The 19,605-nt window shown below is 37.1% G+C and overlaps 1 protein-coding gene across 1 annotated transcript in view; it reads right to left on the bottom strand.

The window, feature by feature from the left end:
- Positions 1-2,079: 2,079 nt before the first annotated feature.
- The window catches only part of TACR3 (tachykinin receptor 3), a 114,446-nt gene continuing 96,920 nt past the window's right edge, over positions 2,080-19,605 (bottom strand). Inside the window, 2 exon segments of the mRNA NM_001082055.1 lie at positions 2,080-2,557; positions 4,290-4,486. Of these exon segments, the coding sequence (NP_001075524.1) occupies positions 2,245-2,557; positions 4,290-4,486 (510 nt within the window). The 3' untranslated portion in view covers positions 2,080-2,244.

Below are 19,605 nucleotides of genomic sequence, written 5' to 3'. Positions count from 1 at the left end.
TGGAGGATGGCCCAAGTCCTTGGGCCCTGTACCCGCATGGGAGACCAGGAGGAAGCACCTGGCTCCTGGCTTTGGATCTGCACAACGCGCTGGCTGTAGCAGCCATTTGGGGGGTGAACCAATGGAAGGAAGACCTTTCTCTGTCTCTTTCTCTCACTGTCTAACTCTGCCTGTCAAAAACAAACAAACAAACAAACAACAAGAATCATGAGTAATGAGTGATTTCGAGTTTTCTTAAAATGCTTTAAAAAATTCTATCCACCCTTGTAACATTTTGGGGGATAATACTTGGTAAGCAAAGCTACAACAAAAACTAAAAAAAAAAAAAAAAAAAAAAAACCACCCATAAGCAGCTGATTAGGGAAGTATCTTTCCTTAGAATATCTTAGAAATTCTACAGAATTTGCCCAACTTGTGTGATGACCAGGAATTATTTTTCAATTTGGTGGAGGTTGCCTATATTAAATTTGAGGGCCAAACTTCACATTCATATTCTACTTTTGAAAATGGTGAAGTCTAGAACTTTAACCCTGGAACTATATCATTTCCAACTTTCAGAAGAAAATATCACCTACTTTCACATATTAGGATTTCTTTTGACACTTTTACCTTTGATAAACATTTATATTTTAAGGAACATTTAAAAACATCATACCCAAATTATTAAGTATTAAATAAAGTTATCTAAAACATGCATGCAAGCTTCATACTTTATTGATTTTTTTGCAACAAACATGTGTGTCGGTTTATTGTTATCACATGAAATCCAGCACAAATACAGATAGTTAAGTTATTTAGACTTTTAACACTTTGTAACAATGGAATATTTCTGATTCAGACTTCAAAACAGGAAAGGGGGTAGAGAGATGAATGAGTAGTAATAGACTATGATTCACCATTCAAGGATAAAGGATTTATAAGCACTGAGGTCTGATGATAAATTCTTCAGTGAAGGGTGTTCCTTTGTTTTCTTTGGGTCTCTGAAATATGACTATATATATATATATATATTATAATCCTAAGGAAACACCCATTTTACATACATATATGGCAGTAAAATGGGTGTTTCCTTAGAATTATTACCTCATTTCTTTCTGGTGGGACTGTAAATTTTCTAGGCAGACAAAAGAAGTCTTTCTGTGTGAGGCTGTGTGTAATATTCCTGCTCACTTGGTCTTTGTTCACATGTATCCAAACTGTAGTGTAGCTTGGGTAAAAAGTGACTCACTTTACCTTTCTATATCTTGTCTAGTTTACCTCTCTCTATATTAATATATTTCTAATGATATTTCCTTCCATAATGCTTATAATTTTTCCCTAAGGATTTGTACTTGAATATGCATGCTGATACTTTTCTTGCTTCTTACTTAATTTTCCATGGTGGGGAGAGGAAGGGAAGGAGATGCTGAATAGTTGGTAAGAAAACACCTTCCTTTGGAACTAGAAGATGCTTTTCTGCCTTTATAACTATAGATATTATTTTTCATTCTTGCCTATAAATGGTAGCCACTTTTACAGGTAAATAGGTTTTTCTTCCCTTCTTCACTGGAAGGCATCTGTAGTGTTTTGAAACCTATCTTATTTACAAATACTGAAAAATAAGGATTATAGGAATTTTTTTCATGGTTTTAAATTCATGATTTTCACTTTTTAGACCAGCATTTAAAACATTTAATGGTCAAAAAGTCACTTTCTCAGAAAATATGCTCATTTCATTCTCTTGATTATCTAGTAGTTTCACTAGGTTTTCCTTTAGATCAATGCTTGAGAGGAAATGTTAAATGAATTTCATGAGTAAAAATTTTCATTATCTCCTACTTCTTGAGGTTAATTTTCCATCAGTGTAATGGGGGAAATTTTCTATTTTATAACTGTAGATGAAAACATTCCATCTTATACAGATTCTGTTTCTCTGTACTCACAATATTATACAGTTTCCTTAATCTTTTAGGAAAATCATATGCCATTCTATCATCACAATTGTGTATTGCATTTTTAAATGGAAAAAAACACTGTATATCTGATAAGTGTTTTTAAGATTTAATTTTGCTGCATATATAATTTAGAATTATCAAAGCTCATTTTTTAGGGGAAACAGCTAATATCTTAATGTTTGTGTTACATTTATGTTAGCTTTGTCACTGTAAGCATTGCCCTTCTATTTCCAGAATTTGTAGGACAGAACTGATAAAGAGAATGGGACTGTGATAGCTTTACACTCATCTTTCACAATAGCAAGTGGTTTTAAGAGTATTCCTCCATAGAGGTATAGGGTGAGCTTATGAAACTTGAAGTGGTGGAGGCAGATTTGGAATTCCTGCGGGAGCAGCCATTGAAGTTTGGGTCTCCTGGTGTAGCTCTCTTCTTCCGACTGGATCTGGTGTTGTCTGCGTCACTTGGGTCAAACACCACTGTCATGGACTCCATCCTGGTCACGGTGTACAGGCTGCTTTGCCGAGTTGGGTGAAACCTGGTGGTCTTGAGCTCTAGCTCATCATAGCTAGAAACCTGGATGAAAGGGCACCAGCGAAATGCTCTCTTGAAGCCAGCTCGAAATCTTAGGAGAAGCAGACCAGAGAAAGGAAAAGTCATATTTTCAAGTAGATACTTCCCTCAGTTGCCACAGAAAAACCCTACTTCAGGAAGCTATGGTAAATCAGTGTTTCAATTTGATTTTCCAGTAAAAGTCTTAGAGCCTATGCCACATATTGGTATTAGTTGTAGAAATTCTTGTTTGAATTGAGCCTTAATGTCATATCAGTAAGGAAGTCATTAAATAGCAAAAGCATAGCATCAGGGAACCAACCTACCAGAGAAACAGTGTACCTTTCTGTAATTATTGTATGTATTTACATAGACATAATTGAATCAGACTGGTCAGTTAAGGTACTTAAAAATGACACACAATATTTCAAAATAGCTTCTTTCAGACATAATTATGCATTTATAAAATCTCATTAGTCTAAGAATTACACATTTATACATCTTAAGAGTTTTTTGTAATCATATAGGAATGTACAAAATGCTTACCTTTGCAAAACATGAAAAGAACTTAACTAAAAGCAGATGGGTCGTTTAAATTGGAATATGGCTTATTAAGTTAGTGAAAAACGGTAAGAACTAATTATTTAAAAACTTAAAGCACAGTATGGTAGGGCCCTACCTGGGAAGAAAGCTTAGGATTTAGCTCATGTAGTTAATTACAATAAGTCCCATTTCTACTTATACCCAAAACATGTCTGTTTATTGAGGGAATTAATAACCTCTGAATTTTAAACCTACTTCTGTGTTGCTTCTACAACTAAGATGTTGTTTTTTTTTCCCCTGGAAAACATTTTACATTTTTTTTTCTAGTCTGAATTTTGACTATTCCTACTTTTTTTTTTTTCCCGACAGGCAGAGTGGACAGTGAGAGAGAGAGACAGAGAGAAAGATCTTCCTTTGCCGTTGGTTCACCCTCCAGTGGCTGGCACACTGCGCTGATCCGAAGGCAGGAGCCAGGTGCTTCTCCTGGTCTCCCATGGGGTGCAGGGCCCAAGCACTTGGGCCATCCTCCACTGCCTTCTTGGGCCATGGCAGACAGCTGGCCTGGAAGAGGGGCAACCAGGACAGAATCCGGCACCCCAATCGGGACTAGAACCCGGTGTGCCGACGCCGCTAGGCGGAGGATTAGCCTGTTGAGCCATGGCGCCGGCTTACTATTCCTACTTAAATACAACCATCATTACCTGGATTACCCCATTTATTCACTAACCATTCCCATGGAGGCTATGCCTTCTTCTTTCCCCCGCATTAGAGAGAAAGAGGGGTTGTCTCTATTGTTGCTCCCCACACTGTCACATCTATTCTGGATATATAAAATTTATTTAGAAGATGTTCTTTTAAATGTATCTGATTAATTTATGGCATCATCTATTTATCTTACAAAAATTATTTATGAATTTCTAGGAAGTGCCTTCATTTCTTTGAGGATTTCAGTACATTTTTAATACATCTTCTTCAATCATTAGGACATGTGTCTTTGGTAGACAAAATCCTGAAACTTTTGGAAGAAAAAGTTGGCCCATATAAAAATCTCCCAGTTACAACTTCTAATAATATTTTTTGAACACATAACTGTTAAGGTGGGGTATTTTGTAAAGTAAGGAGGAGTCTAAAAAATTAAGTTATATGCTTCCCAGTGGTGAATTTTTAGATTTTCTTTTCTTTATATTTTCACCAAGAAGCTAGGACAACATTGTAAGAAAGTAAGAATGACAAGAAAGTTGTAATAGGTCATTTGTTTTTACCTCTTATTCAGACAGCAGTAGATGATGGGATTGTACATGGTTGAACTCATCGCTAGCCAAAAGCTAGCCAGGTAGACCTGCTGGATATATTTCCACCTATTTAACTGTTGGTAGATCGCAGTGAGGATGAAGTAAATATGATAAGGCAGCCAGCAGATGGCAAATGTCACCACAACAATAATCATCATTTTTACAACCTAGAAAGAAAGAATTCATTTTTGGCAAATATAAAAATCATTAGATATAATAATTCCAATAACCAACTACAAATCAAAATTTTCTATCAATATAGTTAATTACACAGGATGCCTAAGAAATACTCAACACTCTAAAATGATAGAGTAAAACGGCAAGGTCTGTCTTAAGAATGTATGTTTGTGTCACCGTTCCATCTCTACCTAATTGAATGGCTGGCATCAGCTAAAATATAAATAGATTTTAACTGATCTGAAAAAAAACAGCTGGAGGAGGAGAAAAACAGGAGCTGGGACTTGGCTGGGATAGCCTTCACTGTACAACATTGGGCACAGAGTTGAGTTACCATGTAGGTATTGGCTTGCAGGGTTTAGCTGGTTCCTCAGTATTTATTATAACTTGACTGCAACATAATAGTATTAAGATTTCTTTAATAACATGCTTACTAGGCAAACTTATGAATATTAATTTAGTTTCTCTTAATTCTACAGTGAGAAATGTTTCCCTGAATAGTGATTACGAATATTCAATTAGTTCAAGGAAATATTGGTAATTAAAATATAATTTATTCAAAGGAGAGAGATACAGTTCTCCCTTTCACTGGTTCTCTCCCCAAATACTTTCAATAAGTGGGAGTCAGGCTGAAACCAGAATCAAGGAACTCAGTCTAGGTCTCCCATATGGCAGCAGGGACCCAACAACCTGAGGTACCATCTGCTACTTCCGAGGGTGGATGTTAGTGGGAAAATAGGATTGGGAACTGAGCTGACACTTGAGCTAGGGCACTCTAGGGTGGGATATATGCATGTCATGTGTTTTTTAACTGCTATGGCAAATGCCCACCCCAACTGTATATTTTTTTAAATAGGCAATAGCTTATACAACTGGTTTTATGTCAGCTCATTTATCAGTATGGTTCATTTCCTTGATTCCATTCTTTTGGGTCATAATATCATGAAAAACTCAAGGAAAAGTACAATGCCAATATCAATTCCTCCTCCACTAGGCCTTCAATTACTGAAAGGCATGGAAAATATCTAATATTCCCAGCAGTAGTGCTGTCCCTGGTGTGTAGATGGAGATAAAGCAATAGGTACAGATGAATGAGTGATGAATGGTAATGCACAATTTTTTGAATGACAGAAGGTATTGTGTCTAAATAAAATAGAATGTATTCAATTGTATGTTTCTATAAAAAGTGGTGGAATAAAAATATTGTACACTTAGCCCTTGGCTTTGAGCACAAAAGAGGAGTGCAATATTCTTATTTAATATTTCTCATCACTTATATGTCTAAAATTTGTTCATCTCTCTGGGGAAATCTTGAAATAATAAAAAGTTTAACTTAAGATATTAAATAGTTTTGAGGCTTATCTACAATCAGATTAATGCCAATCAGAGAAAATCTTAATGTAAATAGTATATGAGACAACTTACAATGAGGAAAATGCACTATTTATGAACTGGACTTGTCATCTGACTTCAAGTTGGGGACTCAGAAGAAAGTTGGCAAGGTTAAAAGTTAAGATTTGTGATTCTAGAAATAGACAAAGCATTAAATGGATCAACAAGGAAGGCAAAGTTTCCCCATGGGCATAATCACTGTGCCTTCCATGTTACTAGTATGGAACTGATGGAAAATGTGTCATCTGAGCTGAAAATCCAGGTCAATAGTTCACAGAATGGCATCTTTGAACACACCATGAAAATTCTTTTGATTTTCTCAGTGTGCTTCAAATTGCATCTTTTTCCCTGAAGAGCTGCATTCATATGTATGCATTTTGTTTCCATCTCCAGTATTTCTTATTCATATACTCATTTTTTAGGATTTAAGTCAGAGCTACAGTACAATTTACATTTCTAAGTATTTCACATATTTGACAACTTACTATCTTTCAATTGCACATTTGTGACCTGAGGAAAAGACCAATAATTTGATCACTATAAATCACATCATTAAAGTATTAAAACTTAGATTCTTAAACATTTCTTACTTCCTGCTTACATTGAAAAACACTTGTGAAAGGGTGTTTGACCTAGCTGTTAAGGTGCTGGTCGATAAATGAACAATAGAAGTGAAGGATAATGACTGTTACCATGGTAAGTTTTCTTAAATCCTGTCTCTAGTTAAGTTCTGATTTAACAAACTAAATCACGAATTGACTCATAGTGAAGTAATTGGAGAACTGATTGTCACTCTTTTTCCAAGACATAGTATAGATTAATGTCATATTATTTGTATAGCAGGATGAACAAAACTGTTGTGAGTTAAAGTTTAATCCAGTGAATAACATGAGATAAAATTATAGAATTAAATAAAATTATTTTTATAGCAGATAAAAAAGATGCTGGTTGGGAAATCTGCATCCCATATTAAGGTATTTGTGTTTGATTTCTGGCTCTGGCTCTTGATTCTAGCTTCCCACTAATGCTGACCCTAGGAGGCTGCAGGTGCTGATCTAGAGAGTAAGTGACCTAGAGGTAATTTTTATTTCAAAGCTTTATACCCCACCCCAGACCCAGCTATTAGCATTCTATGAGTGAACCCTGGGATGGGAGCTCTTTCAGTGTGTCTGTCTCTCTGCCTCTCAAATAAGCAAACAAAAAGACCAACAGTACTGGGAGGGGGAAAATGTCAGATTAGGAAGCAGCATGCTATGCAGGGATAGGAAGAAAAAAATGTGGAGAATAGGGTAGGAGGTACACCACCCAGGAAGCTGCATAGGAGGAGGGGAATTGGTTTCAAACAGAACGGTGACTGTTCATGAGCACCTGAGCGGGTGGCATTATTGAGATGGGGTGGGGGATTGGTCTGTACCAATCCATGGGGACAGAGCCAGAGCATGACATGGGTCCAGACTGGAGCCAAGGGAGCTGGCAGTCCCCTGGGGTCCTGGAGAAGTGGAGGGGCACAGATGATTCAAAACCATCAGGGACTCTAGCATGTGCATGTGATCCAAAGCTACCAACAGAGGGAACAGCCCACAGCAACCCTACCTCAGAGCTCTGTGGGAAGGTGGCAGGGCAACTACAAAATACAAAGGAGTGCCTGCACCAACAGTGCTCTCTCATCTCTGTGTTTATGGGAGCCCTATATGCTAACAGCCTGGGACCTCTGTAGCTACCCAAAATGTATAGGGCGTAGCTGGATTTGGAGTTCTACCACATCCCACGTGGGTGTTACCCTGAAAACTATCCAAACCCTAGAGCATTAACTCTGTGCCACACCCACTACACACTTCCTGGTATTCACTGAAAGGGCAGACACCTCATGAAGCCACAGAAGCATAACTCCAAAGATAAAAAAAAAAAAAAAAAGAAAAAAATGAAAAATCAACTCCACAAATGCTGAAAAATAAGTCACAATTCAAGAAACAAGAAAGCATCAATCCAATAGGAAGATGTGACTATAATAAATGTATTTTTATCCAATTACAATGTTAATAGACCTAAAGGTAGTCAGTCATAGGTTCCAATACAATAGTAACTGGGAACTTCAATACCCCACTTTCAAAAATGGACATATCAACCAGATAGAAAATTAACAAGGAAACAGTTAATCAACAGTGTAAACCTAATGTATATCTGCAGAACCTTTCACTTCACAGTGGCAGAATACAAATTCTTATCAGTACATGGGATATTCTCTAGGGTAGATCATATACTAGGCCACAGGGCAAGTCTCAACAAATTAAAAAAAAATCATTCCATGTACCTTCTCAGACCACAATGGAATGAAGCTAGAAATCAACAACTCAAGATTCTCTAGTGTGGTAGAATGAGAAGGTGAGAAGGTCATGAGAAGGTGAGAAGGTCATGCCAAGATGGCAGCTGACATCAGAAATTGCCTGGCAATCGGCCGTGACTGGATGGCTTCCGAAACCACATGACAACAGAGCCTGACTGACAGCAGGCCGATTGGATGGTTTCAGAAACTGCCTGGCAACAAGAGCCTGACTGGAAACAGGCTGTGATTGGTTAGGGCATAGACCACCCCATGACCGGATTGGCTGCCTTGGCTATATAAGCAGCTGTAGCAACTGAAATAAACGAGTCTGCGGGCTGCTCACCTCTGGCCTGCTTTCACCGGACTCCTTGGGTCTGTGTGGTGACTCTGCACCTCTTTCCCCCACCACGCTCCTCCTCTCAGAATGAATCCTCTCAGAAGAAATCAAAATCAACACTCTAGAACATATGAAACATGGAGGTAGAACAAAATGCTCCTGAATGAAGAATGCATCATAGAAATTAGAGAAAATCTGAGATAAATCTACAAAAATTAAGTCATGATGACATAGAAAACCTAAACAGACCAATAACCTAGACAGAAATTGAGTCAGTAATAAAGGCCCTGCCAACAAAGAAAAGCCTGGGACTGGATGGCTTCACTGCTGAATTCTTACAGACATTTAAAGAACAACTAACTCCAATTTTTCTTAAGCTATTCAAAACAATTGAAAAGGTGGGAATCCTTCCAAAACCCTTCTAAATCCAGAAAGAAGCAACAGAGAAAGAGAACTAGAGACCAGTTTCCCAGATGAACACAGACACAAAAGTCCTCAACAAAAATCTGGCCAATCAAATCCAACAACACATCAGGAAGATCATTCACCCTGACCAAGTGGGATTTATCCCTGGTACACAGGGATGGTTCAACATTTGCAAATCAATCAATGTGATACACCACATTAAAAAACTGCAGAAGAAAAACCATATGTTTATCTCAATAGATGTAGAGAAAGCATTTGATAAAATGAAACACCCTTTCATGATGAAAACTAAGCAAATTAGGTATAGAAGGAACATTCCCCAACATAATCAAGGCAATTTATGGCAAAACCATGGCCAGTATCCTATTGAATGGAGAAAATTAGGAAGCATTCCTACTAAGATCTGGAAATAGACAGGAATGCCCAATTTCACCATCACTATTCAATATAGTCCTTGAAGTTTTAGCCAGAGACATTAGGCAAAAGAAGATATCAAAGGGATACATTTTGTGAAAGAGAGAGTCAAACTCTCCCTATTTGTTGATGACAGGTTTCTATATTTAGGGGATCCAAAAGACTTCATTAACAGACTATTGGAACTCATAGAACAGTTTGGGGGGTTGGTGCTGTGGTGTAGCGGGTAAAGCCACCGTCTGCAGTGTCTGCATCCCATTTGGGTGCCAATTTGAGTCCCTGCTGCTCCACTTCCAATACAGCTGTCTACTATGGCTTGGGAAAGCCATAGAAGATGGCCCAAGTCCTTGGGCCCCTGCACCCCTATGGGAAGACATGGAGAAAGTTCCTGACTCCTGTGCAGCTCTGGCTGTCGCGGCCAATTGGGGAGTGAAACAGCAGATGGATGAAGTCTCTCTCTCTCTTCCTCTCCTTCTCTCTCTGTGTAACTCTGACTTTCCAATAAATAAATCTTAAAAAAATTTTTGTAAAGTAGCAGGATATAAAATCAACACAAAGAAATCAACAGCCTTTGTACACACAAATAATGTCAAGGCTGAGAAAGCACTTCAAAGATAAATCCTATTCACAATAGCCACAAAAGAAATCAAATACCTTGGGAAAATTTAATCAATGATGTCAAGAAATCTACAATGAAAATTACAAAACATTAAAGAAAAATAGAAGATACAAATAAAGGAAAATTTCCATGTTCATGGATTAGAAGAATCAATATCATCAAAATATCCATACTACTGAAAGCAATTTACAGATTCAATGAAATATCTATCAAAATACCATGGACATTCTTCTCAGATCTAGAAAAACTGATGTTGAAATTCATATGTGAACACAAGAGACTGAATAATTAAAGCAATTGTATACAACAAAAACAAAGCCACTGGCATCATAATACAATATTTCAAAACATATTACAGGGCAGTTAAAATCAAAACAGCCTGATACTTGTACAAAAACAGATGGAAAGACCAATGGAACAGAATAGAAACACCAGAAACCAATCAAAGCATCTACAACCAACTTATCTTTGACAGAGGAGCTAAAACCAATTCCTGGTGCAAGGACAGTCTCTTCAACAAATGGGGCCGGGAAAACTGGATTGCCACATGCAGAAGTATGAAGCAAGATCCCTGAGTTATACCTTAAACAAAAATATACTCAAAATGGATTAAAGACCTAAATCTGCAATTTGATACCATCAAATTATTAGAGAACATTGGAGAAACCCTGCAAGACATTGTGGCATAGGCAAAGACTTCTTGGGAAAGACCCCAGAGGCACAGGCAATCAAGCCAAAATTGACAAAAGGGATTACATCAAATTGAATAGCTTCTGTACTGCAAAAGAAACACTTTGAAAAGTAAAGAGGCAACCAACAGAATGGGAGTAACTATTTGCAAACTATACAATTGATAAAGGGTTAATAACCAGAATATATAAAGAAATCAAGAAACTCAACAGGTGAGCACCAAAAAGGAAACCTGTTAAAGTGAAATGAACACTATGAGAAACGGTGACTTGATCAGCCCTTGCCCTGACTGTTGATGAACAACTTAATACATTATCCCTCTTAGTATCTTTTTTTGCTTGTTCTACTTAATACTTTTGGTTGAATACTGTAATCAATACACAATTCTTCTTAAGTGCTGAAACTTAACTGAAAAGTGATCACTGTTAAATATAAGAGTGGGAATAAGAGAGGGAAGAGATGTGCAATTTGGGACATGCTCAAGCTGACTTACCTCAAACGGTAGAGTTAGAAACATACCATGGATTCGAATTCAATCCCATCGAGGTGGCATGTACCAATGCCATCTCACTAGTCCCAGTGATCAATTTCTGTTCACAATTGATCGTAATGATAGGACTAAGAACCAAAGGGATCACATAAACAAGAATAGTGTCTGCAAATACTAGCTGATAGAAGCAAAAAGGGAGAGAACAATCCAACATGGGAAGTGAGATACACAGCAGACCCATAGAATGGCAGATGTCCTAAAAGCACTCTGGCCTCAGAATCAGCCCTTAAGGCATGCGGATCTGGCTGAAATGCCCATGAGAGTATTTCAGGCATGGAAAGCCAAGACACTCTGGGGGGGGGGAAAAAACCTAAATGAAAGATCTCCACGAGTGAGATCCCAGTGGAAAGAACGGGTCATCAAAGAAGGAGGTACCTTTCTCTGAAGGGAGGAGAGAACTTCCATTTTGACCATGGCCTTGTCTAAATATGATCAGAGTCAGTGAACTCAGGGGGCTTCCATAGCCTTGGCAGCTCATGACAAGAACCTAGGTTGATTACTGATGCCATAAACAAGAGTGTCAATTTGTTAAGTCAACAACAGGAGTCACTGTGCACTTACTCCTCATGTAGGATCTCTGTCCTTAGTGTGCTGTACATTGAGATGTAATGCTATAACTAGTACTCAAACAGTATTTTTCACTTTATGTTTCTGTGTGGGAGCAAACTGTTGAAATCTTTACTCAATGTATGCTAAACTGATCTTCTGTATATAAAGAGAAACGAAAATGAATCTTGATGTGAATGGAAGGGGAGAGGGAGTGGATAAGGGGAGGGTTGCGGGTTAGAGGGACGTTATGGGGGGGAAGCCATTTTAATCCATATTCTGTACTTTGGAAATTTATATTCATTAAATAAAGGTTAAAAAAAAAAAGAAATAATGGGGGCCGGCCCTGCTGGCATCCCATATGGGTACCTGTTCAAGTCCTTGGGCCCCCGCACCCACATGAGAGATGCAGAGGAAGCTTCTGGCTTCATATCAGCACAGTTCCTGCCATTGTGGCCATCTAGGGAGTGAAGCATTGGATGGAAGACCTCTCTCTCTATCTCTGCCTCTCTGTAATCATGCCTTTCAAATAAATAAATAAATCTTTAAAAAAATTAAAAAAAAAAAAGAAACTCAACAGCAATGAAATGAAAAAAAAAATCCAGTTAAGAAATGGTCAAAGGATTTTAACAGACATTTTTCAAAAGAAGAAATCCAAACGGCTAACAGACACATGAAAAAAATGCTCAGGATCACCAGAACAGGGAAATGTAAGTCAAAAATCACAATGCCAGTTCACCTCACCCCCATTACAATGGATTTCATACAGAAATCAAAAAACAACAAATGCTGCTGAGGATATGGGGAAAAATGTACTCTAATTCACTGGTGGTGGGAATGTAAACTTCCATAGTGGTAAAACCACTATGAAAGACAGTATCGAGATACCTCTGAATATAACCCTACCATATGACCCAGCCATCCCACTCCTGGGAATTTACCCAAAGGACATGAAATTAGCAAATAAAAGAGTTATCTGTACCCCAATGTTTATTGCAGCTCAATTCACAATAGCTAAGACATGGAATCAACACAAATACCTGTCAACTGAAGATGACACAGAAATTATGGGGTATGTATACCATTGAATACTACAGAGATAAAAAAAAGTGGTCATTTGCAACAAAATGGATGAAACTAGAAAACATCATACTTAGTGAAATACGCCAGTCCCAAAGGCACAAATACTATATGTTCTCACTGACCTGTGATAACCAATAGAGTACCTAAAAGGCAATTTGTAGAAGTGAAATTGATACTCTGTGAAGCAATGACTCTGAACAGCTCTTGTTTTGACTGACTGTTGAGGAACAGTTTTTTTTTTTTACTATTTTTTGAACTTTTTAACTAAGAGTTAATCTTATATGTATAAAGTTAATTGAAAATTGATCCTAGTAAAAAGTAAGTGGGAATAAGGAGAAGGAGGGAGGAGGAAGAGGGGTGGGAATGTGGTTGGAAGGGTGGCTACAGTAGGAAGAATCACCATGTTTTTTTTTAAAGAATTATTTATTTGAAATTCAATTACACACACACAGAGAAGGAGAGGCAGAGAGAGAGAGAGAGAGAGAGAGAGAGAGAGAGAGAGAGATCTTCCATCTGCTGGTTCACTCCCCAGTTGGCTGCAATGGCCAGAGCTAGGCTGATCTGAAGCCAGGAGCCAGGAGCTTCTTCCAGGTCCCCCTCACGGATGCAGGGCCCCAAGGAATTGGACCATATTCTACTCCTTTCCCAGGCCATAGCAGAGAACTGGATTGAAAGAGGAGCAGCCGAGACTCAAACCAGCACCTATATGGGATGCCGATGCTGCAGGCTGGGGCTGTAACCCTTTGTGCCACAGCACTGGTCCTGAGAATCACCATGTTTCTAAAGTTGTAATTAGGAAGTGTATGAAGTTTGTAAAGCTGTATAGTTCTGTATACATTCCTACAGACTTACTTCTAATGGTACAGTTTAAAAACTTGCCATGAGACCACAAATCTTCTTCAGCTGGTTGTAAAAATAGCATTTTAAATGTTAAAGTGATGATCCTATGTATTTTATCAAGTGTTAAAATAATCATATAAATGTGATTAAGTATTCAGTAATAATAACAGAATTAAAAATGAGCAAATGTTCTAACATAGGAAGCCGTCAATACAGCAGATTCAGATGACTTTAAAATAGCACTCTGACCTCAGGGTTAGGGTTAGGGTTAGGGTTAGGGTTAGGGTTTAGGGTTTAGGGTTAGGGTTAGGGTTAGGGTTAGGGTTAGGGTTATGGCCTTAAGGCACTCTGGTCTGGATGAAAAGCCCATGAGAGCATTTCAGGAATGGAAAGCCAAGACACAGTGTCAAAAAAAAAATGTCCTATATGCAGGACCTTGTTGGGTGAGATGACAGTGGAAAGAAGTGGTCATCAAAGAATGAGGTACTTTTCTCTGAAGGGAGGAGAGAACTTCTACTTTGCTTATGGCCTTGTCCAAATTTGACAGAGTTTGTCAATTCAAAAGGCTTGCACAGCCTAGGCAGCTCATGTCAAGAGCCTCAGATGATCACTGAGGTTATACGTAAGAGTGTTAATTGTTAAACTAACAACAGGGGTCACTGTGCTGGAGCTCTGCCCTCACAGAGTTGTGTTAGGAGAGTTAGAAGTAAAACTTACCTTCAAAGATTTAGTCCATTTTAGTGTATTAAGTGGAGGATATACTCATGTCTCATAAGTTTTAGTTATGCCAAAGTGTCTATCTCCATTTCTTGTTTTCTTAGGTGCTTCATTAATTAATGATAAAACTTTTTCCCAAAGACTTACTTTCTTTTAATGAATTAAAGGGACATTATTTTTATGCCCCACAAGCTACAGTTATGTCTAAGTGCTCACAAAAGATGTATCATTCTTGAGTGCTTCTTTAAGTTTCTCAAAAAAAGTGAAAATAACTTCAATATGCAATGACTTTGAACAGCCCTTATTTCCATTGTTAAGAAATTTTTCTGTTTCTATTTTTTAAAAGTTTCTTTTTTTATACAAATTGATGAACTCTTTATATACTATAGACTTAATCTTCTGTGTATAAAGTTAATTGAAAATAGATCTTAGGATAAAATAAGACTGGGAATAGGAGAGGGAGGAATTGGTGGGGTGGGAGTGTGGGTGAGAGGTCAGACATGTGGGAAGAATCACTATTTCTAAAGTTGTACTTATGAAATGCATGAAATTTGTATTCCTTAAATAAAAGGTTTCTCTTGAAAAAAGCCAATATTGGTAAATAAAATAGTAAAGACTAATTCCATTTATAAAGCTATACTATCTATATTACAAACATGTAAAATTTTCAGATAAATGCATACAAAGTATAACATGTACAAGTAAAATGTGAAAATAATATTGTAAGAATATAGTCATAATAATTAAGAGAAAACTAATACATGCCTGCTAATTATAGGCTCAGTGGATATTAGCCTGAATGACATGGGTTCCACTGATGCTTTCATTGTTTAACAAGGAAGGCAAAATCCTGCTCAGGGTTATTTTTCTCCACTACTCTCTCTACTTAGGTTGTTCTCTGTCAATTATTCTACTGGCTAATTCCCTCATCACCATGAGAGTTTGTATAATTTTCACATATCCTATGAATCTTACTCTGTTCTGTCACTCTAGCACTCCTGGAACTCCTTAGCTTAGTCTTTATATTTAGATAATTTGTTATGGTATTCTTTTACACTATAGTTTGAAGAAACAAAATGAGCAAGACTTTTCTGCTTGTTGTGTTCACTGATGTGTTTCAGACACCTATACTGGACTGCACACAAAATGGGGGCTCCAAAAATATTTAAATAAATGAGGGGCAGGCATTGTGGTGCAGCCAGTTAAGCTGCCACCTGAAATGCTGGCATTCCATACAAGCACAGGTTTGAGTCTCAGCTGTTTCATAGCAAATAAATTCAGGCAGAGAGAATGAATGCAAAAACAATGTAATTATATATTGTTTAGAATACATGAAAGCATTAAACTGTATTCTGAATAATTGTTAAAGAGTGATAAACACATCTATTCAAATGTCAACAGAGTTTTTTGAATCTTTTTAGAGAATGACCACAAACTATGCATGAAATTGTTTCCATCCATGGCTGAAGATCTACTAAGGTTAGAGTATTTTTAAATAATATCTAATCATCACCATGGGAAATGTCCAGAAAAACTAAAATTCATTTGGGGAATTAAACAGAAGGAACAAAATTAAACAGGAGAAAACTTCTAGTTTCCAATTTAAGGCCATTAGGATCTTGCAGCTGATTTAGAAATTTATTTGGAATTTTGAGGAATACTGAAAGATCCTAAAATAGAGTGTTCTTAAAATAACTTACATTTTATCTCTAAAATATTGTCACCTTAACTCTTAGACTTTGAACTCTGATGACCCCATTTTTATATGAATATAAAAAGCAAGCTCTTGCGAGGTGATTGTTCTTTCTTTGGGAAATGTTGAAATCACAAAGTTCTAATTCCCCTCCTCAAAAAATGCTCACAAAAAAACCTTTGAACTACAGTGCTTGAGCAATGATATGCAAATTCTGTGAGCTGTTATCATCATGTTGCATAGCTGGGTCATGGCCTTGGCACAGACAGGCTATGGATGCTAAACAGAAAAAATAATCAATTGGTAGACTTTCCTAAGCTGTTGAGATTTTCATTCAAGATCTCAGTCTGAGATAGAGAAGATTCAAATCTTTTGTCATACCTTAGCAAATTTTATGTAACTTGACATAAAGGCTGATTGATACTGGGTTATTTCATGAAACTGAAAAATATATCCTGTTTCTGAGGCAAAGGGAATTATTTTCCATGGCAACAAGTTCAGTTGCAGCCACCCAATGTCATCGTGTATAGGATCTTACTAGCAGGAGGAGGGATGCAGTTCTCATAAAATTTTTAGTAATTAAGTAATCTTTTTAGTAATTAAGGATCTGCTTTAACCACAGAGGCAGGACTGGAATGCATGCCATGTTTTAGAATATACTTTGAGTACATTTTCTGTGTGTATCAAGAAATAAATAAAACTGAATTTTGTATCCTATATAGGTTAGACTAAATGCCAGCAGCTGTTCTTATCTATCACTTTGAATTAGTGTAGGATGGATGACTCTGATGTTTTACGTAAAAAAGAATTACTCTAAGAAATTAAATAAAATACTGCCAATTTATTTACTTTAAAGATTTACTTATTTGAAAGGTAGAGGCCCAGATTTTATTTATATATATATATATATATACACACATATATATATATACACACACACATATATATATATAATCAAATGAGGCAATACATATATGTGTATATATTTATAAATATGTGAGAGAGAGCGATTGAGCGAGCTTCCATCATCTGGTTCCCCCAAAGGATGGAATGGCCCAGGGTGGACCAGGCTGAAACCAGGAGATTCTTCCCAGTCTTCCATGTTGATACAGGGGCCCAAGCACTGGGCCACGTGCTGCTGCCTTCCCAGGTGCATTAGCAGGGAGCAGCCGGGTTTCTCACCATCACTCATATGGGTTGCTAGCATCAAAGGCCATGATGGCTTTACCCACTATGCCACAACACCAGCCCCAGTATCAACTATTTAAAAAAAAATCAGAGTTATATTCTTCAGTGCAGAATTTATTGCTTCCAAATGTCTAAACTAGAAGTGGTTGACTCTGTGTGACAGGAAACTTCTTAATTTGATTGAAATCTCCTCAGAGCATATGTTTTAAAAGACCATTTTATGGACCATGCCCTTCTATTTCTTCATATTTTGCCTCTGTGCAAATATTCTCAAATGGACCACTACATGCTTTGAAGTGAAAATACCTGGCCTGCTTATTTTAAGCACAAATTAGAAAACTTAAAAATATTCTTAAGAGCATATCATAAACAGATGTTAATGAAAAAAATCAATATACAAAATATTTCATGGGCTATTTAGGTTTACCTTTGCTTTTGCTTCTGTTTCAAAGTCTGCTTAAGAATTTCTGTGTAAAGTGAGAATATAAGAACTTAGTAATGCATGTGCATGGTGACCCAGATGAGATGAATTTTAATTCTTACTTAAGGAATATGTGAGAATACATATTGATATCATATAAAAACTTGGACACTGTTGCCAAAATCCAACTAGCATGTCTATCCAATTAATATTAGTCTGGTGTGAAGCTAAAAGAAATTGCATATAGATGCACATATTCTAGTTGCATTTGACATAAGTATGGAAAAAATTGTGTATGTGTGGTGGTTTTTTATTTAAAGGGATTTTTTCAAGGTATTATTTATATACAATTCACCCATTATAACTGTACAGTTTAGTCATTTTTAGCAATTGGCTAAGTACCACCTCCACAATATGATCACAGTAAAAATTTTACACATAAAATTATATTTATGATATTTCAATCATTTCAATACATGTATACATTATGCAATGTTCAAAACAAGATAAAACATATCTTCAAATATTTATCATTTCTTTGTAGTGAAAACAAAGTGTTTTCTTCTAAGTTTCTGAAATATACAACACATTATCACTATCTACAGTCATCCTACTTGTCCATAGAACATTAGAATATCTTTTTCTTATCAATCTGTAGCTCAATACCCATTAACCAAATTCCCCCTATCCTAGAACTTGGTCATTTACAACATTGTAGGATTTTAGGTCTGTAATTATCTTAAAGAAAAATGTTCAGTCACAAAATGGAAGAGACAATTGATGGCAGAAAAGTAACTACATTAAGGCAGAATTACTAAGATTTTACACATTTATGAAAATAAGAGGTAACTTAAGACTCTTGATATATCATGAATTGTATTTCTCCAAAAATTTTTGTTGGATTACTAAATATCCACTACCTCAGAGTCTGACTGTATTTAGAAGTAATTTTTAAAGAATTAAATGAGGTTATTAGAAAAAACACTCATCTAATATGACTATTAACCTTAAAAGAAGAAGAGACTGGCACAAAGCCATACAGAGGAAAGAAGAGGTAGAGTCAGTGTTGTAACCAGTTTGGCTGATACTTTGAGCTCAGACTTTTAGCCTTCAGAGTCTGAGAAATTAAGTTTCTGTTATTTAGTACTCAGTCTATAGTACTTCATTATGGCAAGCTGAGAAGACCTCTCCAATACAATGCCTGATTTAGATGCTGATGATAGAATGTTATATGACTTTATTCCAGCAAAGGAGGAAGCTGAATACTATATGGAGTCCCAAAGAAAACAGAGAACTCCAGAGTGGTTTGAAATTTCTGTAGAACTGCTTTTGGTGATAGGAGGGACAGGCCAGGATTTTGATTGCATCAGTTGAGCCTCTCAGTTTAAATACAGTCTTCTTCAGGAGCACTATTTTCCATATGGATTCTCTTGCAGCAGAAATAACAAGCACACAGCTTGTTTACTGAGTGCCCCCGGAGATTTTTTCTGACTTACATTCAACTCAAGAATGCAACTGAACCTGTCTCTAGAGCTTATGTTGAAGAGTGGTCTCTTTGATTAAAGCACAAGGTTTTTTATTTATCACATTTGGATATTCACCTCTGAAGGCAAAGAGCTGATACGATTTGTTGATTTTTAGAAAAGAACTAAGCCGGCGCCATGGCTCACTAGGCTAATCCTCCACCTTGCGGCGCCGGCACACTGGGTTCTAGTCCCGGTCGGGGCACCGGATTCTGTCCCGGTTGCCCCTCTTCCAGGCCAGCTCTCTGCTGTGGCCAGGGAAGTGAAGTGGAGGATGGCCCAAGTACTTGGGTCCTGCACCCCATGGGAGACCAGGATAAGTACCTGGCTCCTGCCATCGGATCAGC

The sequence above is a fragment of the Oryctolagus cuniculus genome, chromosome 8 (assembly GCF_051225735.1).
Source record: "Oryctolagus cuniculus isolate XC-2025 breed Fujian yellow rabbit chromosome 8, ASM5122573v1, whole genome shotgun sequence".
NCBI lineage: Eukaryota > Metazoa > Chordata > Mammalia > Lagomorpha > Leporidae > Oryctolagus > Oryctolagus cuniculus.
The sequence above is the reverse complement of the archived record's forward strand: the minus strand, read 5'-3'. Positions and strand labels throughout refer to the sequence as shown.